The 27,043-nt window shown below is 40.5% G+C and overlaps 2 protein-coding genes across 3 annotated transcripts in view; one reads left to right on the forward strand and one right to left on the reverse strand.

The window, feature by feature from the left end:
* Nucleotides 1–4,706, forward strand: part of utp6 (UTP6 small subunit processome component) — a 13,275-nt gene extending 8,569 nt beyond the window's left edge. Inside the window, 4 exon segments of the mRNA XM_042484804.1 lie at nt 1,057–1,166; nt 1,353–1,419; nt 1,694–1,766; nt 2,632–4,706. Coding sequence (XP_042340738.1) covers nt 1,057–1,166; nt 1,353–1,419; nt 1,694–1,766; nt 2,632–2,786 — 405 coding nt within the window. The 3' untranslated portion in view covers nt 2,787–4,706.
* Nucleotides 4,707–5,280: 574 nt separating this feature from the next.
* The window catches only part of LOC121942088, a 71,026-nt gene continuing 49,263 nt past the window's right edge, over nt 5,281–27,043 (reverse strand). For both annotated transcript variants that reach the window (XM_042485185.1, XM_042485186.1), the window contains exons 5-6: nt 7,976–8,157; nt 5,281–6,046 (exon numbers count right to left, since the gene is read on the reverse strand). In XM_042485185.1, coding sequence (XP_042341119.1) covers nt 8,151–8,157 — 7 coding nt within the window. In that variant the 3' untranslated portion in view covers nt 5,281–6,046; nt 7,976–8,150. The remainder of the gene's footprint in view (nt 6,047–7,975; nt 8,158–27,043) is intronic.

Consider the following 27,043-nt stretch of genomic DNA (forward strand, 5'->3'; position numbering starts at 1 on the left):
AGCATGGTTAGCATGATGTATTTACAGCTATGGTTAACTGTGATAATGCTGATGCTACTTGTCACTTACAAAATAAAGGTTCTAAACCATTGAAACAAAATGTACTGACTGGAAAAACGATTCAACCCCTAAGAGCGTACAACCAACTGCTGAACAAGACCTTTAAGTGACCAAAATGTTACTCAGCTATCATGAAGTGAAAACACGCTGAAATAGCAACAGCTATGGCTACACCTATACTCTGCCAATCTGGTCTTACGCCATGGATACATTGTCGAACCGTTGTTGCCATGTCATGAATGTTGAAATTAGCTAGATCAAAACCATTTTTTGTACCAGGCTGTAAACATGTCTATTTCTGCTTTGAAGTTGAGGTCTATGGGTAGTGACTCTCTTTTGGAGGCAGCCTCAAGTGGCCATTCAAGAAATCAGAAATAGTTGCCGGTTTCATTAGAAAACACAGTAAAATTCCATGGTTCCCCCAGTTAGTATTAGTGCGTCAAAATTTAATTATCATTTAAACAATGTTTGAATATTGCGCTTTGAAAAATTCATAGTAAATTCTGTCCAGCATCAACCAAACTGTGCAACTGTCTCCTAGAAGCATAGCCACATGGCGCCATCTGGGATGTAAATTTGATGGTTTTCATATCTTTACATAAAGTGTAAGCTATGTTATTACGCAAACATAGTGTATAGTGTTTTTAGGTGTATTTGTGGTTTTCAAAACAGAACTTGTGAAATTATTTCAGCGTGATTATCAGTACTTTCTCAGCACATTTTAACAGTACTGTGATAATTTTGGTCTCTATAATCATGATATGCAGTTTTCATACTGTTTCATCTCTGTGCAGAGGTCGTGTTACTTTTCTTGACAGAAATGTAACAAACTGTATAGAGATGAAATCAGGAAAAGCAGGTGCTGTTCTTAAAATGCTCCCAGGTGCTTACTTAATGATGAATAAACAGAAAAGATGAACAGCCACTTACCCCTGCAGTGTTATGGCCTCCAAAGTGAGAATGTCTCACAGTCAATTTGGTCTCGTTTGTTCCCAGAGAGGTCTGGTGTCTGCAGTAGCGGCTGTTGCTATGGAGATGAAAGAGGGATACCTTGATTGGTCGTACTCCAGTGGAGGCTACAAGAAAGCAAGGAAGACCTTTACAAGGTAAAAACAAATCACTCAAGTCTGCTCGTGTTGTCATAAGTTTAAATAATCAATAACACTCACCAGAACGCAAATCTAATCACTTCCAGGACACTGTGGCACAAATACAAAAAGTGTATTCACAAAAAGTGTCTCTTGTAATAAAGATTTAGATTTTAAGCTATGAAAATACTTTTTCTTCTATAGCTTACAGGAAAACCGTCCTCTGTCCAAGGCCTTTTTCACCAGAATGATTGAGATCGAGAAGGAACAAGTATGTATAACAACTACCTTAGGCACACGTGAAAGCTCTTATTTAAACTGCACCTCAGTCTTTAGGTGGAGAACAGATAATATTGACTGTAGTTTGAACTCTGAACTGAAGTTTGATTGACACATTGTTACAGCTGTCTCTGACGACTTTTAACTCTGCCTAAAAGAAGAAATTGTGGGAACAGATGGTGGACTTTGATATTATTTGTGTTTCTGATAAGCTGAGACAATCCTCTTGAGCTGTGATAACAGTGTAATGTCCTTTGTTCTTCCAGGAGACTCCCAAAATTAACAATCTGAGGGATTACTACGAGAGGGCCCTGCAGGAGTTTGGTACCTCAGATGACGGTGAGCAGAGTTTAAAGGCCTTAAGCAATACTTCATCTCCAGAATAAAATGTTCTGTATGACTTACTCACCGCCTGTTACATTGAATTTGTGATAAAAAAAACTTTGTTTTGCTTACATGTCTCCTAAGTGAACGAAAAATCCAAAAATGGAGAAAATTCTGAATGAATTAAAGTCATAGGGGTCAACATTTTACAACAGTAAAATTATATTAAAACATGTTTTACAAACTCTCACACAACTCATGCAGTACAATCCAGTAATCCAGTCATATGCCCAGTGCTTTCCAAACAGACAGTCCTTTCCAAGAGGGAACTAATCAGAAAATCTAACTTATGCTCTACCCAAAGCCAAACTCCACTGACAGAAATTGTTATTTTAACTCGCTGAACATGGGAGCTGCTGGTCTACCACTGCCCAGATCTGTAGTTTGTTTGCAAAATCTTTTTCACTGATCTAAAATAACACAGCGTGGTTAAAGTGATATACATATGTTCACTTGGGAGGATGAAGTATTTCATTAAAGGAACAAGAGCCAAAAAGAGAAGTAGTGATGGTTACTTGCTTAGATGGAAACTTGGACTTAATTCCAAGTTTCTATTTTACAAAACAGCTGCACCAAAGTATGTCAGTATTGTCAGTGCAAAATACTTAAATAGTTACCTGACCAGATATAACGAGTTTATTTTAAAAACTGGGGGTAAAATCAATTTTTGGACTAAAAAAAGTGACACATGTGGCACAACAAACTAGTTTCTAGGCCAATGAAAACTCTCAGTTAGGACATACGGATTTTTTAAGTGTCCTTGCTTGGCCACTCCTTTTCAGATTAAAATGTTTTTGTTGTTTTTAAATTTTCCCTGAAGATCTGTGGCTGCAGTACATCAAGGAGGAGCTGGGACCCCTCGGACAGCCAGAGAACTGTGGCAAGATCCACTGGAGAGCCATGAAGTTCCTGGAGGGCGAGAGCGTGGAGAGATTCACTTCCACGTACACTCTGATTCAGACCGGACATTTATGAGCCGCTCTGAAAGGTCCGTGTATTCCAGATCGAGGCCTGGAAGTTCAGAGTTTGTCAGCTGAAGAAGCAGCACGTTTCGGAGAAAGTGTTTTTCTACATCCTGCTGTGCCCATCCATGAATTGTTTCATTGCCTTCGATTGAAAAGCCAGTGTTGCAGTTTCTGAAGTTTGCGGTCCATCAGGAAAAAGGCCTGTCGATTCTTCTTCAAATGTTTGAGCAGTGTTGAAGGGAGTTTCTTCATTGAGATTCATCTTGTGTTTGCAGCTTTAAGCGGTCGAGTTTTACAGTTGTAATTTACAACTTTCCGTTTTCATTTACAGTAGTTTGTGCTGCATTTGATACCAGCCTTATATGGGTAACATGCATTGTAAAGATATCCAGTTTGATTGAATTCCACATTTATTTGGCTTCTTGAAAAGACAAACTTTGATGCTGTTAAAATGAAATTAAAGCAGTCTTTCATTACAGGGTGTTCTCTGTTGTGGTCCCTCTTGAGACAGTGACATAACAAATATGCACAAATAAAACACTTTTTTTCTAGACTCTAATTTTCAGTAACCCACCCATTTTGAAACAGCACTCATGGCAGGTTAGTGAAGTTAATTTAAGTTACAGTGCCAAAAAAAACATTCTTTGTCCTCTAAAATTCTTGTTTCACATATCAATCCAGTGTTTGCCCTCAGTACCAAGACCATTTCTTTCAAATTACTTCCTTTCATGGTGCAAAATGTTGCCTTAAAAAAAAAAACATAAATATTACGCAGCAGTAGTACAATGGGAAATGTTTCAATGGCCAGCTGAAACACTGTCCATAAAAATCTTAATACTTTTACAATAAGTTTTTAAGTACACTTTGAATGTTACGTTTAAGAGGAGTGTGGCACCTACAATAATGTAACAGCCATGAGGTATGAATTCAAAAAGCATGATATAAATGGACCATAAAGTTGAATTTTTAAGTCTAATAATATATAATACACCAATAAATTGGTATTACAAGGGATTACATTGTGTTTAATACTCCAAAACAAAATGAAAATGCTTACATGGGCATCGACAACGGTACTTAATGGCATCTATTCATTTAAAAAGCTGTTCATGAGAGAACCTTGTGGGCAGTTTTTGGGGGGACTATGATATTAAATACATTTATAAATATGACACTATTAAAGACGTTTAAAATATTAAATTACCACATACATTAGTTTTAGGGCAATTAGCTTCTCTTGATATCTCAGTCAAACTTAAAGGAAGTTAGTACAAACATGCAAACAAGAGAACATTAAAAATTGTGCTTTAAGGCAGGAGTTGTTATGGCGAATGATTATTTTCAATAATAATCCCTTTAGAAAATGAGGCAATTATGAGGTTACAAGCAAGTCTTCTCTATGAATCTATCTTTGAAAATACTACTAATGTGTGTTGTAGGGCTGGCAGATGTTCTGGTTTGCTGATTTATTGAGCTACTTGGGCTATTTAAAACCAATCTGGCCAGTTTACTGCTGATGTAATGAAGCGTCCGTGCTGACATTGGTTGTTTCTGTATCAGAGACCGAACCTGAGAAAATACTTAACTGTGTTAAGGACATATTTCAGTCTACAGCTTCAGCCTGCAACACTTGTGATGAGCTGCTGAGTCATTAGTCGTATAATGGCTAAATGCTTTATCAGAGGCCTGTAAAGGATAACATTTTGGGGTGACAACAAACCCTTTTAGTTGTAACACTTTCTATTTTAAAGGGACAGTTCACCCAAAAATAAAATAATTATATTTTCTTTCATACCTTTTTATCAGTCTAGATTGTTTTTTTGTCTGTGGATGAGTTTTGGAGATACCATCAGTAGAGATGTCTGCCTTCTCTCCATTATAGTGGAACAAGATGGCACTCTACATGTGGTGCTCAACGTGCCCAAAAATACATTTGTAAATCTCAACAGCAATGTCTCTTTCCAGAAATCATGACTTGGTTACTCAAGATAATCCACAGACCTTTTTGTGAGTGGTTTCATGTTGGAACTATTTTCTACTACCGAACTACACCCCAATCAACTGCATCACCATGCAGAAGGAAGCATGCATCTACTACTAGCTCACCCAGCACCACTAAGCTAGCTAAAGTTACAGTTCAGTCAAGAAGGATGCCATTTATGTTAACTTCTGGCGTTGTCATAAGTATGAGCCTCTTGTGCATGAGCAGATGAACATTTCCTTCTGCTCAGTGATGCAGTTTGTAGGTGTAGTTTGGAAGAAAGAAAATAGCTCCTATATGAAACTGCTAACAACAAGGTCTGAGGATTATCTTGAGAAACCGGGTCATGATTTCTGGAAAGAGACATTGCTGTTGAGTTTTCAAATGTATTTTTGGTGCTTTGAGCGAGTCCTTTGAGAGAAGACAGACATCTCTACGGCTGATATCTCCAACACTCTGCAACACACACCAAAACAATCTATACTGACAAATAGCACTACAGGAAAAAAGCACTGAGCGGAAAAAAACAACCTTTTTTTATTCTGGGTTGAACTGTTGGTTTAAATAAAAAAATGATGTACTGACACATAAAATCTGTCACTGTCAGTAAAAATACTATCTATACCAGCCTTTAAAAAAACAGCTGGACCCTGTAACTCCACATGCTCACATCCTCCACAGCCAGTACTACATCACTAAGAGAGGACATAAAATTCAATGTGTTTCCCCATAACAGACTAATGTTAAAAAATAAAAGTTATTTACCATCTTGACCTTCCTACCAACATGTCTGAATAAGAAAGTGTGCCCATGTAAGTCTTCCTACGCCATCTCCCCTTTACGGTCATCTCCCTTAACATATACCCTTCTATATGTACCCTCCAGTCTGTTGTACTAAATGTGTAAAAATTCCCCTTTGGCTCTCTCGTAAGTGTTAGTTTCACCACCCTGGAAACTTATGTCTGATTCTGGCCGGTCCACCTCCCCCATGTCACCCCCAGCCCACCCCTCCACACATTTTCAGAGCTTCTTGAAAAGGATGTAGGTGAAGAGTACCAATACGCCTGCGGACAGGAGTCCAATCACACACTGGTGGATGGTGATGACGTTCTCCAGGGCGTGGATGCGCTCCTCCATGGCGTTGGTGTTGATGTAGTCATAAATGGAGGCCCCGATGCTCCACACTGCCCATACAGCATCCACCAACGCTTTCATGGTGGGAGAGACCATTGAGAGGGCCGCCCGCAGCCGGGCACCAGCCACATCCGCTGCTTATTGGCCCAGCGGCACTACAGAGAGAGAAGAGGGTGGAGAGAGCATCATGTGGGCGCACTGATAGCCTCCAAAATAGCAATCACAAGTTACACATCTACAAATATGAACACACCATGTGATCATGAGGAGCTCCAACTGAGAAGATTGTCAAAAAAAAAGTGCAAAATTGTCTGTGGGAAGAGTGAATATTCTGATTTAAAAAGCCATTTTTATACTTTCCCTTTCTGTCATAATTCATTCAAGAATATAATTAAAACACTTCTCTGTGTAGTTGTAATTTGATTAAGCTATGTTTTAGTAAGAGTACAGCACTTAGTACAATTACGTGCGTGTTTCTCTTTTATGTTATTTAATACTTGTGCTCCACTACAGTACAGAGGTAAATAATGCATTTTTCTCCTCTACATGTACATGGCAGGTAGAGCCACTCTACAAAGGGGTGCACCCAGAAATCTTTCCCAGGGGTGGCCAAATGGGGCCACTAAAAATCTTGAGGAGACACACTAAAACCAAAAGCCATAACTGAAATTCAGAAATTTTATTGTGCTGTTGTAGTATCCAGGGTAGTTGAAAACTCTGTCAACTGCCCCTTTTATATTGAAAAGAAGAACAGCCGCTGAAAATGCGTGCTAATTGGGAAAACAATGAGATTCAGGAGCTCTTTATCCTCCAAGCAGAATTGAGATCCGTCGCCTTATAGCAGACATGACAGTATTGCTAATTGTTTAGGAAGTGCTGCTTAAGTGTATGTAAGTAAGTAAAACTTAACTTATGAAGCACCTTTCTAAACCTAGGTTACAAAGTGCTATACAAAAAGTAACAATGATACAGCAATAACACATTATACATCACACGACAGGCCAAGCCATGGCCAGTGACATCTCAATTATGCGACGCCTCTTTTGATTCAGCGATGCCGGCATGCTATCAATAATCATACACTGGAGCAGACTGATATTGCTGTCATTTGTATCTGTCTAAAAATGCAAATGTGACACAGCTTTGTAGCAGCCCTACTGTGTAATCTCTGCATTAAAAGGGTTAATACAGAGAGTTGAGGAATCTCAAACTCACATAAGTTGTCTTCTTATTTTACAGATAATATCAATAATTATTTAATGTGCATAGACTACTACCAGTAAAGGTAAAATTTTGAGTTCCACAACAATCCTACTATAATGTCTTATGTATCTGTAAGTACACTGATCAGCCACGACATCAAAACCACTGACAGGTGAAGCGAAAAACAGTGATTGTGTTGCTACAATTCACACAGCTTTAATTTAAGGTGTAAATAGATTGTAAAAACAAAACTATTGTACAAAATATTAACTAAGGAACAAGTTTTGTAATGTATCATGGTGGCACCACTGACTTTGCATACTGGGAGTTTTCTTGCAAACATGTGCTCTGCTCAGTCAGCTCATAAAACATTATGTATTTGCAGATGAAACTACCAGGATACAAAGAAGGTTAATCGCCTTTAATTTTAACATTCAAATACACTTCACACACGAATGCATCAACAGTGATCCAATACAGAGGCCTACACTTTCAGTGCATTTTGCTGGCAGTACTTGGAGTAAAAAAATCTTCGATAAGAGACCAATTGTTGTGTATTTAGCTGCTTTAGCAACTGGTGCGATATAACTTGTAGCGTCTTTCTGCCTTGAACACAATGGGTCTTTACATGCCTCTCCCTCCCTCTCCGCTCTACTGATCGACTGACCGACTCCCCCGGCACGTGCTGACGTCATGTCAGTATTAATAAACTTGGTCAAGCACCGAACTGCTTTCACATGATCGAACATTTGGTCTTGTTAGATCAGAAAACTGTGACTGTGCAGTGCAACAGGAACCTGAGTTTGAGGAAAATGACGGGTGTTGTACACAGAGATCCGACCGCACAGGCTGTATGTTTACTTTTAGGGCTCAGAACTCACCGACAGCTGTCAGATGTCACTGCGATGATGCAGATGATGATGAACATCCGTCCTGCTGTTGCTGCAGGAATGAATATGTGTGTTTTAGGAGAAGCCGGGCTTGTTCCTGACAGGTACAAAGTCGGACACTGCTGTTTGTCGTCAAGTCGGCGTACATCAAATAGATCGCTTCCGGTCAAACCCTTAAATATAAAATGGTCATGTCATTGCATCAATTACAAGCCATTTGAGAGACAGTGAGAGTCCACACGAATACAAATATGCACAGAAGAAGGAATGTGACGCCAAGATATACACCGTAAAAAGATTCAATTGCTATTCACTTAAATATGAAGTCCTTCAGGACATAGAATCAGGTGATTTATTTTATTTTGAAAAATAATCACGCACTTTCCGGTATTATTGTGCGCTCCTTGTCGACATAAAGCAGCTGACTGAGACCATATGAGAGCGTCACCACGGGCATTTAAAGTGGAGCATGACCTCAAAAATATAGAGTAGAATAGAAAAAACACAACAAAATAAAAAACTAAAATATCAGAAAAATAAAATGCAAAATAACAGAATAACAAATATTAAGAAGATACTAATACTACTAGGCTACTACTTCTACCACTAATAATAATATTAATAAATACTAACATATAATCAAATAACTCGACAACAACAACAAACAACAACAACAACAATAATAATAATAATAATAATAATAATAATAATAATAATAATAATAATAATAATAATAATAATAATGTCTATATTGAAGATACAGAAAAGGGCCCATAGCGCACTGAGTAAAAACAGACAATATGTAATAAAATAAAATCAAATAAAAATACAATTGATACAATATAAGAATAGAATAGAAAATAAGGCAAAAAAGCAGAAATAACTGAACTGAATAGATAGGCTATACTGCAATGTAAAATGGAAGAATGGGAAGAAAAAGAAAAGAAAAATGCTGAATTGCAGGAGGAATATGACAATAAAATAGTCCGAAAAAAAAGAGGTAGACAAATTCATGGAGCGCAAAACATGACATAACATAACGAGAGAGAACAGAAACCTCGCTGACTTGTTACCACATTTATAATAAATTCCACTGATTACATTTGTCCAAAAACATCCAGCGGTCACGCTGTAACTCTGATGTGCAGCTGCACGTGATCACACTCGGTGATCGGCTGTGTTTGACACACGCCTGTATAACGACGTGTCACGGCGCGTTTCTGCCAGCAGGGGTCGCAGCACACTAACATGTTGCTGCTTCAGGGAGGTAACATGAGAGGTGTGATGAACCTGGGATGTATATAGCCTCCTGAACAGCATCGATAAAAGAGGGGAACACCTCCGAGAGAGCCGCAGACGAGCCGCCGGAGACGCAGCCGAGCGCGGCACGGGGGCCTGTGTGGCGCATGTGGACGGGCGAGCCAACACACCGCAGGAATGTGTGCAGTTACAGGCAAACACACATGCTCGGACATTACTCAGTGTAGCGCTCTTGGACGTTTTTTTAAGTCCTCTTACAGAGATAATTGGAAATACGGGGCCACACTGCTGCGCCCCCGACGGAAACCTATAATTGGAGACGAGCCAGTGACGCGCTGAAAATAACCAGGTTACCACTTAGCACCGGTCCATTTTGGGGAGGGCCCAACACGAGGGCGCAGCACCATATATCAGCTCCTTCCAGCTGTTTGGGAATATCCTGCTCATAATATCGAGGCTGCAGCATGGCAGTAGCAACAGCAGGCTCCGGTCTCTGTCCTCTGGCTGTCTCTTTCCAGAATGGATATTGGGTGACTGGCTGGGAACTGGGTGCGCACCGGGGATCTCTCGGTGGGAAACGCAGAAGCGGTTTTTTTTTCTTTTTTGAAGGGCGGGAGGGGGGGACTGGCACAAGGCGCGACACTGTTGCGTCTGCATGTTTTTTCCCCTTGGACAGAGGGGAAAAAGATAGGCCGACTTCTTCCAAAAGACAATTCGTCCCCCCCCCACCCCCCCAAAAGGATAATCTTACTCAATGTGGGATGCGTGCAAGTGATCAGATATTACTGGGGCGGCGGTGGTGCCGGAGCTGGCGGTGGATGAACGGTGAAGTTCAACTTGCAGACGCGATCTCCTCCAAGCAGCCAGACAAGCAGCCAGACAGTCGGCGCTTTTTACGCGAAGTCTCCACACGGCTGCGGGATGCTGACACCTGCGCGGTACGCAGGTAACAACAACCGGGCAGCATCACTCACTTCAGCAGACAGACAGCAGATCAATGGGTATGTATCGGCGTGGTCACAGGTTAAAAACCCTTCACAATTCTTCATTATCTCCACTGGAAGTATGTCTTGTGGCGTAAACACATTTCCAGGAGGTATACTTGTCTAGTTTGCTCCACACTGAGTCCCAGCGATGGGACTGATGATGATGATGATGATGATGATGGTGTGTGTCAGAAGCTGGGTCTTTGCGGGCAAGGTGAGTCCTCAATTCGTTCAACTGGCCTACAAAGTCCCAGTTTCTGGCTCATGTGACCACCAAGTTATTGCAAAGCCACTTGTGCTACATATTCATCTTTTAGAGAAAGAAGCAGGGAACAGATGGGAAGTCTCGCAGGGAATATAAATATAAAGGCTTTTTTTTTTTTTTAAAGAAGCACAGTGATATGTCAGGAGATAAAGTCTCACTGTAAAGCTCAATATGGTCAGCAGCCCAATCACCAGTTAATACTGATGACAACTATACATAATATGGTTTGTGATATTTGGCGGTAATATTATGCCAATAAGATCATCATAATGCCACTATAAATACCAGAAAAGTCATTATAGATTACACGTAATGTTCTGCAAATATGACACTTTAAAATTAGAATGTATATGAGCTACTATTCAGGAAATCAACAAACTAACAAAAAAAAAAAACAAGGAATAAAAGTGCCGAAAGGTACTGCATTTGCAAAGCAGCTGAAGGTACTTGTCCAAAAGAAATGCAAAGATATATAAAATGAATTATTAAATATCTCAGAGGGTCAAACAGTGAATGTCGTTCCTTCATAAGCGGATGAAACCTTCGATTCGTCAAACTTGAACTTTTCAGCCTCGTGAAAGAGAAGCATGCTTCTCAGGAGAGTCATAGAAAACCAGAGCGGAGGGTGTTTCTGTCTGATGCTTACAATGATGAACAACTTTCACATGCCATTTCTCTGCAAAAAAAAACAGCCCTACATTTCTCAGCTGGCCTCATTCTGCTGTACAGTTTATGATGAATAGTTTTCAAAACATATTCTTTTACAGTTTTCTTTTTGCCTAATCAAAAATAGATTGGAATAGAGAAAACAAGAAAAGCTAAATTTACAGGAAAAATCTATATTTAAAAAATATATATCTTGAAAGAGCATATTTGATAACAACCTTAAATTACAGGCAAATGACTTTCACCCTGCTTAAATTTATATGAGCAATTAAATGCAAAATTAAATGACTGCCGTAGAAGCTTTTAAAGCTCAAACTGATTGAAATGAAATGAATAAAAACAGACAAAAATCACAACGCTCTATTATGTCGAACAAGTGTGTCAAGTGGGGAAGAAGTTGTTTTGGAGGCTTGTTTCTATATCCGTCCTGACCCTAGCATGCCGTACATACCTCACTAATGAATTTAGCATCCTGACACTAGATGCTTTATGTAATTAATAGAGCGGAGGGCCAGGGTGGCATCTCCATGCTGCAAGTGACACATAGGTAAGACATTCGCTGAAGCATGGGATTTTTATTTTAAAAAACCTCAGAGAGACCTCCGTGGTTATTAAGACACACCAAAAACAGGCCTGTAAATGACTCCCTTGGCGTCACAGTAGGTGGGAAGTGGTGGCATTAAACTTTCCGTCTGTTTTATTTATTAAAAAAGTTAACGCTTTATCATTTTTGCACATCGTTGTGTATAACAGATCGGTGGCAGGTTTTTACAAGCCTGCTATTTCTTGTAAGAAGCTGCGAGAAAAGTTGTCGAAACGACTTCAGTTCTAATTAAATTCTTTGTGATTGTAGGTGATATCCTACTGCTAATTAAGGGAATGTTCTTTATTTATCACAAGACAGGGGTGGCTGGGGTGCGAGACCTCTCTAAAGCTGTATTTTTCCTTGCTCTTCCCTGAGTAATTGGGGGAAAATGTATGACCCTGCCTGCCCCATAAATAGGCCCTGTACATTTTAAAAAAAAAATTTTATATTCACACTAAATATAGGAACAGGAGCCAATGCAACAAACAAAGACCATGAGAATAAGGCTTATTGCCCCCTCAAAAAAGCAGAATTTCAGGTTTTACAGTTTCTGGCTATGATAAATTGTACAATTTTGGCAATTTTTTTAAACAAAAAACCCACCCCGGCAGGTTTTGGGGTTCAGATGTTATTTAATGTAAATACAAAATACAACCATTTAAAGTTGTGTGTCCTTCCCGAATCCAAAATAATAATTATGCCTCTTCCCAGTGCTTAAAAAATTATTTGACACCACTCTCCTGTTTTGTACCACCCTCTCCCCTCTCATAAATAATGAACAGTCCCTAAATGTAGATTTTATTTATCAAATATAAAGAATAGAGGAAAATGCTTTAGGGCACCTCTGATCGGACGAGATGAGCTCGACAGTCATTGCTGATTCCCTCCAACATAGCCCACTAAAGCCCAATGACACATCGCAGAAAGCAGATAAAAAAAAAAAACACTCCAGCCAAAAGCTCTCCATATATGCTGCAGGAGAGTACGAGCCAGTGCGAGCATGAGAGCTGAGGGCCTAGTAAGGGAGGCTTGGTGGAATGAGCCTGGTTTGAATAAGCAGCATGGCTACGGGGAGCTCTGGGATAGTCACCAAGTGTGCTGATTAAAGTTGTGATATTAAACAGTGCTGGCTGCTACCGCCTGCCAAGCCTCACTCAGTGGCATTTCACATTGTTTAAAAGGCCCAATCGGACTCATCTCGCCACTTGCTGCACAGTGTTGCTTACATCTTTTTATTTTCCACCTCGGCTGTCTCGTATTCTCTCCCCACACCATTTGTTAGCTGTACTTTAAATAGACTTTTCCCTGCGTTTTCCTACAGGTTGTTTTCTGCTCTGGGTCACTGGGTTCATGTGGTTGTGAAACTGGCCGTAACTGTGTTATTGTTTGCATCATATAGAAAACGTCTGCTAAAGGTAAAAAGCTTTCGGATTGTGTTTACCTATTCTGTGAACTCCTAATGAACACATGGAGTGCTCCCTTCTCGGAAATTCTGCTCTGAACTCATTCAACCCCCTTTAAAAACGTCACTGCAAATCCCAATAAAACTCTGCCATTATAAATATACAATTCATAAATACTGGGAAGCGTGCTCACTTTTTGTGAAATATCTAACCCCCACCCCTCCCCCTTAAAAGGTCAGACGTTGCGGTCACTCCAGGTTGTTGCTTCAGCCACGATTGAACAGATACCAAAGCACCGAATCGCACTCGAGGAGCCAGCGAATGTTGTAGTTTGATCTCAAAAGTCTGGAATGAGACATCGAAAGATTAGGGAGGGAGGGAGGGAGCGAGAAAAGGCAGCAAGAAAAGTGAGGGACTTTTAGGGGCAGCTGTGTTTTATTAACCCAGTCATAATGCCCCTAAAAATCCTTATTGCTCTTGCAATGGTCAACAAATCTCCTGTGTAGAGGATCTGTGAGCAGCGTGCAGGGATTCAAATCAACAACCTGTTGCGCGCCACAGGGACAGAGCACGAGTCGATATATACTGTATGTATTGGCTGCGTGGAGAGTGTCGAAGTTGCAGCGCTTATTGAATTGCAGAACACGTGAATGGAAGGATGCAGTCTCACGGGAGCTGCTGGAACTGAACAGTAACCTTCGTCATAAGTTGCACAACACTGATGCAGATTAAAGTTGGAAATGTGACAACGCTATCTGGGAGCTGCACAGGCTGAATGAACAATATCCAATGTTTCCCTTTGTATGAATTACGCCGTCATTGTGTAGCTGTGGCGGTTTAACATGCAGACGGGGGAGTCAGCGCTCCTTGTCCTTCGGTATTTTGACTTTGCAATCAAGTGCCAAGGGACGGACTGAGAGACAGAGAGGAAGGTAGACTGACAAATATGACGGGTTGGCAAGCAGTGACGGCAGACTAACACAAACTCAGAGTGTATTGAGATACACAGTGCAGACTGGTAGAAGTACAGGCAGGCAGATGGACGCTTAAAGACAGGTAAACAATGAGACATCTTGACAAGACAGCAACAGCAGCAGCAGCAGCAGAGAGATATAGAAAATGGCAACCAGAAAAAGACAGGCAGCAAACACACAAATAGAGAGAGGGAGAGAGGCAAGCAGGCCGTGGAGGACTGGGATCCAGGCCTGGGTGTGGTGAGGTGGGCTGTCGTGGCTGGAGAGCGGGTGGTGTGGAGTACAGCTCTCGATGTTGGTGAGTGAGTCATCGGAGGGAGGCTATTCTGTTGAGTTTCCCAGTGGGACGGCCGCTGCCGAAGGAAGGAAGAATCCTCTTCATATCGAGGGAAAGAGAGAGAGAGAGGGAGAGGAGGGGAGAGGGAAAGTGTGGACGATGACTCAGGGCCATGAACCACATGGTGATGGAGGGAGGGAGGAATTACTCATCAGAGCATGTGGAATCTCATACGGCTATCACAGGACTGACAGTGTGCTTCCCCCATGGCTGCTACTGAGCCGCCGCCACCCAGCCGCCACCGCTCCCTCAGGCACCGGCCCGACACCAATCGCTTCCACCGAGCGAGAACAGAGTTATGGTGGGGATCAGGGTGAGCCGGGGGTCAAATTCACACGGGAACTTTTTTTTCTTTTTTTTTTTTTAACTTTTAATTATTTCATCAAACTCCATCCAGTTTGGACACCTTAGGGCGTCATGAGGCACAAACTGACAATAGTTTTTTAACTCTTTTATCAAAGCTGAAGCCACTCCAGTGGGTCTGAGTCACACCACTTTTTTTTTTTTTTTTTCCCCTAAAATGTCTCGGTCACTTCCACAGCGATCCGTGCAACTGTCGAATGCACATTGAAAATACTGCATCATTATCTGACAAGCGAGTGTCATTCAGGGTGTAAGAGTCAAACCGTAGGCCAAGTGGAGCAAAAACTTTCTAGAAACACCTGAGTATGGGAGGCCGGCCTGGCTCAGCTCCTGGTTTTCAATCAAAGACAGATAAGTATTATCAAGAGTAAATATTTAGGTATTTTGAAACGGGAGTTTCACTTCAGTCCCAGTCTGCTTATATTTGGGTTTTAAATTACAGTAAGTCGGTACAGGCCTCGCTGCTCTTCCTCCGAATTAGGCAATACTGTCAAAATATGTAATCAAAAGGAACTTTTCAGAAGAACTGAAAACGGCTTTATGAATATGTATCCACAGTGCACGGAGAACAGAGGTTGACATTTTAAGTCCAGTCACTTCTTTTCTTCTCTGCAGCTCGGCTCACAAAACAGCTCTTTCATGGCTGCGTAAATCCATCTTTACAGTGATAAATGTGCCACCACGGCGAGCTCGCGGATGACAAAGTTGTATTAAGTGATGACAAGACGGAGAGTATAAAAGGGTGAAAGGGCCACAGCCACCGTCGCTTCTCTTTATCTGCTTGAGACTCAGCAGCTGAACCTGCAGATGTCCTTGAATGTGAGTGGTGGCGAATTAAGTGTTAACGCATAGCTCCGTGGTGGAGGGGGAGAAGTCAGAAGAAAGATGGCGTGACTGTGATCACATGCACGCAGGTCGTATTTTTAAGTGTGTATGTGTCCGATACACCTGTCGCTGAGATTTTTGGTAGGCAACAACTGCTTTTTAAAACTTATTATATCTGTCATATGCAGCAAAAAAAGATGGCGATGAGTACAGCATGGTGGCATGACTCAACAGGTGAAACGGGCACACCCATGAGACTCATTTAGGCCCCCCCTTTACCAGTGGCGGCACAGTCCCAGATCTCTCTCTAACAGAGGTTGCCATTAGGGTGTGGGCTGACAGTGCTCCAACACCAGAAGAACCACTCAAATCCAGAGCAAACACTGCAGACAAAAGCGAGAGGGCAAGAAAAACTGGAGCAGACCTTCCCTGTGTCGATCCCTGCAGCACCCCTCTTTAAAAAATGAGAATGAACCCTCCCGACCTGCTTTTAGCCAATCGGCTTGTGTGACCGGGCTCTGGTATGACTAGAGCAAATAGAGACGAGGGTAATCAGCCGTCACAGATATGTGATGGTAATTTTCCCATCTTAGTAATACCTTTAGCCAAATGAACGTGATGCTGTCACTGCTGTCCGCTGCCTTTGTGGATCTCCTGTGGCTGGTTCCAACCAGCTCTTTGTAACACAAGCAGTTGTAATGTTAAGTTTACTGACATTTATGTATCACTAAATTACAGTATGTTGCACCACACAAACTACTCTCTATACAGGGAGTAGTTGCTGATAAATATTCCCGCCCAATAACCTAACTGTTGAGTAGCTAATTGAATTAACAAACGCGAGCCTGCTAAAATAGACTAGTTAGACTGAATCTGGTCCTGACTCATGATAAAACGCTATTTTAAAACATTATGTAAACTGGGAACATTTTAAATTTAATTTCTTAAAAATAACTCAATGTACATCAAATAACAAAAATGTTAAGCCACTAATGTTCAACCTGTTTTTATTTCCTGTTCATGAAATAACAAAGCTTTGTTACATCCCTCAGCTTCTCAAAGCGACCCACAGGGCACCCCTTTAGCGTCTCTCTGTGAAGCACAGCTGAAACACATTGTAACAGATGATTAATGTTGAAAAACGGCTGCAGTTAAGTTAAAGCAACAAAATGATTTGGTTAGATTTATAAAAAAGATCATGTTTTGGGTTAAAATAGTATTTTGTCACGTAACATCAGTGTGCAATGAGATGCAAAACATTTCATTAAAACAATTTTAGTTTTTGCTTTCACAAGGGATATGAACTGTGATCTTCTGGGTGAAAGTCCGGCTTTCCCTCCCTCCCATCCTACACTGACTTTCTTGCTTTCTATACTACATCAGCTGCTCTCAGCATCAAATATTACCACAGATGGATTAGTGCTGCACATAACAGGGTAGGCTGTCAGTTTGCAAATGGTGTCTATATTCGACTTAATTCACAACTCGCTTTTCATTCACGACCGACTGTTCCCACTTCAATACATAGTGAGCTGAAGTGAATGTTTGGCCGTGTTTTAGTCAAGTGAGTGTGACAACGCAATTTCAAGCACTGAACGATTCAGTGAGCAGATCTTTTGAACTAATCCTTTCATTAACTGATTCTACCGATTTAGTACACGAAGAAATATAGAGCAGCAGCTTCAGTGCTCTACCTGTCTGCGTGGAGTGCGTTCAGGCACAGTATTGAGTGTAGGTCAACTGCGTTTGGCATCGCTCAGAACCCAACACCCAATGACTCGCGTTATGTGCGTAAAACACAAGAAAATAGTCTTGAAGAATAAAAATATGAGTAAATAAAATGCACAGCATTGAGTATACTCACAACCTGAGTATGCCACTGAAATGATTCAAATAGAAACAAATCTGTTACCTCCGATGGACGATTGAAAAAAATGTGCCAGAGTTGTTAAAAAAAACCCACACCATATATATCAGCTAGGTTAGCATGATTGGATATTTCCGGCTGATGTTAATCTGCATGAATACTACTATGCATACATCTCTCCATGTTTGCATTCATAAATACAACAAAGTCAACCTAAATTTACAAAAGATTGGCAGTAAAGTTTAAAATATCTTTTGGACTCCTTAAAGTGTTATTTCTTTATTTTATAAGATATGTCTTAATTTTTAATGGTGCAACCTAGTTTTGTGGCTAGCTTGAAATCAGTGGTTGCTAAGAAGTTCGGAGGGGCGAACTTAACTCGATGTGAGAGATCCATTTAAGGATTTCAGCATCGATAAATAAATAAACTCCAGAGGAAACAAAATCCAGCTGATCCTTTCAAAAAGGTATGGCAGCAGTATGCTGCTATCGTAAACAGATACAATAATCAGGCTGTGCTGTAAACTGTAGTAAGTTCTGGCAGCAGGAGGACTGAAAGGTCAAAATAAACACATAACTCCCAGGCTTTAGCTATAGGGTGAAGAGGCATGTCTCTGTCTGTCACACATATATCGAAATGAGCTCTTTTGACTGCGGGGTCAGCTCTGTGTACACACAAATGTATACTCAGTCACACACTCACACAAACGCACACAGCCAGACACATTAACCCTCTACCTCTCGACCTCTCCTTCACTCACGTTTGCTTTTCATATGGAATGTCAAACTGCTTGCAGGTATTGAACTTTTTCTGCATCGGCCTGCATACACCTCAGCCGGCAGCCAGGCCCCATCTTGTCACTGTTTGTCTTTGTGATTACGTTGCATATATGTACGTAAGCAGAGTGTTGCTGTTTGTATTGTGTGAAACTATTTGCTATAGTATGAGGAGAAATAGTTGCGAGGTGCTCTGCCGCCTGAGCTCAGCCTAAATATTTGGAAAAGTCATTCCTCCTCTCTTCTCCTCTTTCTTCCCCCCTTGCAAACACCGGACAGGGGCACGTCGGTCTCCAGTTGTTTTCTGGCTATTTGGGGGTCAACGATGCATGTTGGCAGACCTCGCCGGCACTTTCTCTTTGCATTGCAAAATTTGTTGGGAGGCTGAACTCGGCTCGGCATTCACGGGCCCCGGTATTGAGTAACAATGAGCTCCGCAGGGCGATTGGCAGATGTCTGTTTGATGCTGCAGATACAGTCATGCTATTGTGCGGAGTCAGCAAGTGAGATGTGTGTTTTCACGTGTGTGTGTGTGTGTGTGTGTGTGTATAAAGGGTGAGGAAATGCAGGTGTTTGCTTTGGCAGGACAATCATTTGCCAAAGAAGTGGCTCCGCTGCCAAAACTCGCCAAACAAAACCTGCGGCAGCAAGTGTGTTATCTGTTCAAGCGCCTCGGAAGTTAGAATGGAAAAGGTGGCCATTTTCCTCCCACCCCGCCCTCCTCCTACGCTGTTGTAAGCTCAGAGGTGAGCTAGCTGTGGGAGGCCAATTTTTACTGTACTGTTTCTTTAAAAGACAAAGAGACAGCAGTGGAGGTAAGCATTTGTAGTTAACAAGGGGATGAAATAAACATTTTTTAGCTAATCAGGGCCATGACAGAGCCTCATGGCTGCTCTGATCTTTTTCTTCTACTCGCCGTGGCTCACTTGAAGTCCCATTGTCTGGCCCGAGCCAACATCCTCCCGTCCAGAGGGCCTCTGTGCCAAGCTTGGCTCTCAGGATATTACAAAAAGGGAAAACCCATCTTCCCAAAAAACCTTCTTCCATTACAGAAAAGAGGTTTTCCGCTTCTATCGAAAGCTGTCAATGGAAGTTATTCAAGCCGCTTTGGAAAACATCAATTGCTGCTCTTTTTTCTGTCTCATGTTGGCAAAATTATCAGTCACGGGACAGCGTGATCCTGCCATAGTTGGTTAACAGAAGAAAGGCGGATTGTGTGTGAGTGTGCATGTTTTTATACCCTTGATACTCTATAGTGTTGTATGCAAGTATTGTTGATCTGCAGAGCACATGTGCAGCTGTGTCTGTGGAATATCAGCAGCTGCATTGCTTTTCTAACTGTAACCTTTGCAACTCATGTGGACATGAATAAATTGCCTCTGTGTGTGTATGTGTGTGAGGACTATGTCTGGTTAAGTGTTGAATGAAGAGCTGTTTTATGTTTGCATCAGAATGATGGGAGCCACAATGTGACAGGCAGGCCCGCGGCGACCTTAAGCGCTGTAATGTGCCTTCTTGGAACTTCCCCTCTCATTCCTTGGGCATAAGAACAGTGGCGCAGTGCCCGTCTGACTCCAAAACCAACAGTTTTGGAAATATCTTTTACATCTGCATCCCAAATATTCAGATATACTTTAATGACTCTCTGATTTGGGTTGACAGCGTTTTATTTTTCTTCCTTTTCTTTTTGTGTTTTCTTGTTATACTTGGCTGTTTTCGTCTTGACTCATCTCCTCGGTATACAAGGAGGGTTATTTTAGGCAGAGTGGATGTGTGAATGTAAACAGTATGTATGACATACACAGTGTGGCTACATGCAGGAACAGTGTGTACAGACATTTTTTTTTCCCAGATTCCCCGTCGTGTCATGTCCCCAACTTTGATGTCGACTACTTTGTTAAAAAGGTTTCGCTGTAGTACACTTTTTCATTCTTAAAGGGACAGTTCACCCACAAATCAAAAGTACATAATTTTCTTTTTTAGCTGTAGTTTTACTTATTAATCTAGATTGTTTTGATGTGAGTTGCAGTGTTGGAAATATCAGTTTGCCTTCTCTCTGATATAAGAGAACTGGATAGCACTAAGCATGTGGTGCTCAACAGCAATGTCTCTTTAAAGATATCATGTCCCAGTTACTGAGGATAATCCACAGACCTTGTTGACACCAACCAAATCACTACACAGAAGGAAGAGTGCATCTACTGCTAGGTCACCAGGCAGCTAGCTAAACAAGCTAGCTAAAGTTACAACTCAGCAGAGGAAGACGCCATTATCGTTTACATCTTGCGCTGTCACTAACACAAGCCTCTCATTCATGAGTAGATGCACTCTTCCTTCTGTGCAGGTATACGTTTGGCAGGTGCAGAAGGAGGCATGCATCTACTCATGTACAAGAGGCTTGTGCTCGTGACAGCATTAGATGTAAACATTAATGGCATCTTCCTTGACCGGGCTATCAGTAGATAATTGCTTCCTTCCCTCTGGTGTTGATGAGTATATTCCTTTTTCGAAAAGAAAATAGTTCCTACATGAAATACAAAAAGGTCTGTGGATTATTTTCAGCAACCAGGTCATGATTTCTGGAAAGAGTCATTGCTGTTGAGTTTAAATGCATTTTTTTGGGGCGCTTTGAGCAACACAAGCTGAGTGCCATCTACTTCTATTATACTGGAGAGAAAGCAGACATCTCTATGGCCGATATCTCCAACATTCTGTGACTCACAACAAAAGAATCTAGCTCGATAAACAGCACCACAGGTAAGAGGAAAAAATATGTATTTTTGATTTTGGGGTGAACTATACCTTTAATATTATATTTATTCTTGCCAACTATTAGATAAAAAGATCGATATCACTTTCATTATATTCAGTAAATATTAGGCTACCGTAAGCAACCTGTTAGCTTAGCTTAGCATAAAGAATGGAAACAAGGGAAAAAGCTAGCCAAGCGTTGCCCAAATGTAACAAAATCCACCTACGTGCACCTCTAAAGCTCAATAATTAACACTATTCAACTTTGTTCGAAGCACACTGACGCATTTAAGTGTAACTACAACACAGTAAGTTGTACTCATGCCGGTCTGTTCAAATTCTGACCACCTGCATCACAGTCTGAGCTCTCATTCTCTCACTTTGCTCACGTCTGGTGACATTTCAAACTCCCTGTGAGCTTAATTGTAAAACAGCCTCTGGCTTTTTTAAGTAAGGGACAAAGATGTCTCAAGGCATCATCAAATGAAGAAACAGAATCCAACATTAATGCAACAAGCACAGAGTCCTTATCCTGCCAGAGGAGCCCTAGCAACAAGCTACAACTACAATTAATTCATAAATCAACATGTCATAAAGAAACATACATATAGAATAAACATTCCCAAGGCTGTATGGGAGGACGGGGTTCAGAGGGTGATGGAGTTTGGAGGATAAACTCAGCTCAACTTTGTGAGTCCCTCCCATCCCGCTATCCTCCCCTTTGCACCCATCCATATTAACCTGCTCTAATACAGTATGCAGAGCTACAAAGTCTGCATGTACAAGCTATTAAAGAGCCTGAGTGACTTTGTTTTATTATGTAAAATGTCAAAAGTGTAAATAAGCACCTTTCATACAATAAAGCATACCCCCAGGAATAATAACAGAAATTTAACCATTCCTCACATTATTTTTAGGAGTCTGCAGTTTTATCTTAAGAGCACTTGCAGATTTGAACAGTGACTACATTTCTTTTTACATAAAATAATCCTATTCAGCACCACCACTACAGGCTCAGTTTGAATAAAATCAAACCTCCAACTTAAACTTAATTTAAAAATCGTTAATGCTTGGAGGATTTGCAGTCCCCTGACGTCGGCTTCTCAAGCAGTGCTTACTTCCAGGCTGTGCATCAACCTTAACAAGCTGAAATTTAAGTAAGCCATTTGTAACCTTATACCTGAAACTAACCACTTGATGAATGCAGCTCGCTGGGAGTTGCACTCGGCCTGCAGCGAGCATTATATCTGATTTAATTTTGGTTCTGGATGCACTTCATTTTATATATATTTGCCATCGCAGAACATGTCATAGAAACTGTCAAGCTGCGTGAGAAACAGTTTAGACACACAAATCTATTTTTTGAGATGCTGTGAGACATCCAAGATGCTGTGTCAGCTGTCTGCAACTATGACACACAATGTGGAATAAAACCATTTATGGTCACGCCTGAAGCTCATTTTTAAATGTTGGTTTGGGCCAGTATCGGGCTGACATTGTATCAGTGTTTCTGCAGCTTAAGGCACGTTAAATTTAAGACTTTTTAAGATTTTTTTTTTAATTGACACTCAGTATTAAATAAAAAAAAGATGAACCAACATCAATTACTTAAGGGTTAGAGACAGCGTTGCCAAAATATTTAACACAAAACATGACTTTTTTGAGATACCTGGCCTTTTTTTTGCAAGTTTTCTTTGTATTTCTCAGTCTGAATTTGGGATTCCAATTTATGTTTTCCCATTGTGCAGAGTTTGAAAAATGCTTTAGAGAAAATACACTGAGCCTTGTATGAATTGACTTGTACCAGTTTCAGCCATACTTTAAAATCTTGGTTAAATTGCTAATTTTCGTAGAATTTGCGCTTCCCCATGTCATCCAGCGTAGAGAAAGCTGGCTAGCAGAGTGTTATTGGTTTCGCTATTCTGACCTGTGTTACTTTACTGCAAGAGGCATTTGTTTAAGTGTTACAGCAAAAAGATGTTACCAATTATTTTGAGATTTTACAATTAAACATCAGAAAAAAAAGATCTTTAAAATCCTACTTCCCACGCCTGAGCAATTTTAAGACATCTGAAAGATTGACTGAGACATTTTAGTACCAATTAGGGCCTTATTTCTAAGATTAATTAAATGCCTTTTAGGACTTAGTCTTGTAGTCTGATTCCAGCAATCATGTATGAGGCACCAGCTGTAACATCTGAAGACCATTTATATTTTTAATTGAACTTAGTACATATGTATTACTACTGAGTACTTTCCTACTCTCTTTTTTGTTTTAATTTTTTGTTGCCATTTTTATCTCAATTTATTGCAGAATAACTCAAAAAAGGTCATAAAATGAATCACTGGTCCTCTGGTTAGTAGCTACAGATTTAGTAAAATCACTAAACAGTCTTGGCCAGATATTTTCGGGTCCAAGTAAAACAAGTGCTGAGGAGAATAAGCAATTCGATGATTTATTTCAAAAACCTGAATTTTCCAAAGTGTTGTTTTCACTTCCCTGCTGAGGTGTTGCCATCAGCCTGCCAGTGTTAAACTCGTGGCTGTCAGTAATTAGCATATAGCAAGATACGCGATGTAGCTTTGGGCACAATTTTTGTTCGCAAAATCGGAGCATTTACATGAAAAGCGGCGGCCACATTTCCGGTGTTCATGCTGTTTCTCAAAGCCGGAGCAATGATCTCAGATCACAGTTGTCAGAATAAATAATGATGGATTGTTGGATGTGGATCTATGGCTCAACAGAGCATAATAATACTCAATTCAATAACCCAACAGAAACAGGTCTGTGACTCCAGCAGTGTCCTGGGACTGCAGTGATATAGTACATTTCGACAGGTTGTGCACCATGCCCCAAAACAATTCTTAACCAAAACAGTAACTTATTAAAGTTTTGGAACTTTTATAGCAGTTTCCCCCTTGCAGTCCTAGCTCATGTTGCAGACAGTTAGGTAGGCAAACATCACATTTGTATGTTGGCTGCAAACTGTGACGCCAACAGTATTTTATCCTGACTATGTCACATTACGAGGACTTATTTGGGTGGACTTTGGCAAGGCGCTGCTGCAGATACAAACATCTTTAGTGTCATTTTGGGAGTCGTTTCATCGTCAACCTGATCCACTCTCAGTTGTCAAAGCAAGTAGGGGCTGTGTGAGGAACTCTGGCAGGCCTCAACCAAATTTTACTTAAGCTGGTAACCACCACTGTCTTTTTTTTGCTTTGTGGGATCTGCCTGGCTCGGGCTCAGAGGGATGTGTTGTGTTGCGGGCATGGAGATAATTAAGCGGTCACAGTCTACTTTTCCTGGAAGTTGACTGTATTAGTGAGCTCCTTCTCTATTCTCACCTCTTAATTTTTTTTTTCTTGCTGGCAACTGTCACACAGCAAGCTTTGGAGTGGGTGTAAATAAGAAGACATGCATGCTTAATGAGCAAGAGTAAAAACGGATTAATTCTTGTTTTAGCAGTGTAGCTCTGCTTTACTGATCCCAATGTCAAGGCGGAGGGATAGCTTAATTAAGTTGTCATTTAACTCCAAGAGATGAACAGTGACATTTCTTGTGTCAGTCAGATCATATCTGTTTAATTTCACACTCTCTCTGGAAAAAAAGTCCAAAACATCTGTGAGCAGAAATTTAGATTTCACCTTCTGAACTCACTTGTCAAACAGATTAACATCTAACCATGACTCGCCACAAGGATATAATGAGTCTGTATTAAACACTGACATGCTGCTTGTCAGTAATATGTGCAGTGCCGGGAAGTAAAAAGGGAGAAAAAAAAAGTAAGGAATGGTCTTCTACTTTCAGATTTACAGCCGTGGGGTCACCAGTGGAAGTGGAGCTGGAGCAGAGTGGTGCAGAGCTCTCCTCCCTCCTGGCCTCCTTTGCCTCCCCTGCTCCCACCCAATTTTTTCAGATTTTTTTTAACTCTCTGTTACAGTATATGGGTCATACTGCGATTGTGTGTACATGCGGGTAAATAAATTCTCTTTTCCAGTGAGCGTATGGAAAGAAGTACTTAAACCTGCACCTTTAGGTAAAAGTAGCAACTCAGTGGAACAATGCAGCATTTGAAGTAAAAGGTCACGCTAGGAACGTACTGTACTAACAGATGTAAGTGCTGCATCAAAACTTGTCAAAAAGAGCACTAAAGCTGAGAGTAGATGCCTTGATGCATTAGAAGTTTTTTCTGTTAAGCTGGTCTAACTTTTCAGCATTAGTGTAGCTGCATTTAATTTATCATCAGCTTTTTGTTAAAACCCTCTTTTTTCTGTAACTTTAAGCCTCAGTGCCATTGAATATTTAATACAGTTGATAAACATAATTATATGTGAACTTGAGAACATGTTATTTGTGCCCCTTTTCTTGCTCTTATCACATGTTACCTTTGTGCATGTACGTTTGCATGTCAATGCAAGAATTGCATAAGCTTTGTGTTATGATTTACAGTATAGAATCTATACAGTACACTTTGTTAGAGGAATTCGCCAACACGCTGTGGTTCTTTCCTGAAGTATGCTTCGCAATATAGGGGAAAAAAAGGAGTGACTACAGCGGAGTGATTTACTAGACAATAACTTAAGGTTTAAAACTGACAACTATTGCAACTGAGTTATAGTTTGAGGTGTTATTTACAATAATGTTATTTTATTTATTAAAAATAAACCACAAAAACAAGCAACATTTCTGTCTTTCAGAGAAGCTGTAGCAAAACTTGTGTGTGTTCATACTTGTACTTTTAACATAGTGAGTACCGATTTTTGAAATTTTAGCAACAAAGTAAGGACATTTTTTGGAAAGAGGGGACATTTTGGCTGGTCTTCACTTCCTCAGGGGCCTGTTTGAGGTTTAAGTTCAAGTTCAAGTTAAAACTGGATTTAAGTAAGAACAATAATTATAATAATATATTAATATCAATAATAATAATAATAATTATATAACCTTATACGTAAGGGTTAAGGTTAGGCATTTAGTTGTGAGGGTAAAGGGCCAGGGCAGGGGAAAACAACCTGTAGCTCCAGAACCACATGCTGTAGTTCATCTCTGTCCAGTGTTTCCCTGTGGCTTTAACAAAAAATACATGGAAATGAAATGATTTTTATTTTTTCATTCATCATTGTTGTAGGCCTAAAGTAATTCTTACATTTTTCCAATTGTAAAAACATGTAACATATACACAGAATAGAAAAAAATTTAAAAACTTAAAACTTTTTGTTTAAAAATTTAACATTACGTCAACTAAAATGTGCGTTATGCCTCTATTGCCTGGCACCCTTTCCTAAATTTGGCTGAAGCTCAATAGCGGTGGCACGACTTTAGTTTCCCTAGCTTGGCTAGCTATCGATTCTAAATCCAAAAAAGCAAAAGTTAGAGAAATATGTAGAATTCAATAGAGCATGGACATATTTGTTTTCTCTCGCCATCAAAGCTGCAATGTTTAAGTACCAATTAATCATAAACAGCCTACTGCAGAGGAGCTACTTTGCAGTAAAACAAATTAATGAATGCATATTTGAAACTGTTACTAATGTTGATAGGCTAATTTTGACTTAATAGACTACCTTCATTTTAAGGCTCAAATATGTATTGCGGCTCCAGACAGATTTTTTTTTTTAATTAGGAAAAAAAAAGATAGAAAAGGCTGCTGGCCCCTGGGCTAGGAAATGCATTATGTCAGTGAGGGTCCTCACAAAGATAGAAGTACAAGAATGCGTGTGTTTGCTTGTTCCCACTAGTTCACCTGCATGAGAAGTGAGAGGAGTTAACACGAGCTCGGTCCAAGCAGGATGTTTTTGATGAAGCAGTGAGCTTAATTTAGGTCCAAGCATTCTCAGCATCTGTCACCTAACTCCCAACGATCTAAATACACTGCGTGTGTGTGTGTATGTGTGTGTGTATGTGTGTGCATGTGTGTGTCTGTGCGCTCATGTTTACTCAGGCAGGCAGGTTATATGTTCAAGAAACATACACCAACACTTTACTCCGCAAAAAAGTG

The sequence above is a fragment of the Plectropomus leopardus genome, chromosome 4, assembly GCF_008729295.1.
Source record: "Plectropomus leopardus isolate mb chromosome 4, YSFRI_Pleo_2.0, whole genome shotgun sequence".
NCBI classification, from domain to species: domain Eukaryota; kingdom Metazoa; phylum Chordata; class Actinopteri; order Perciformes; family Serranidae; genus Plectropomus; species Plectropomus leopardus.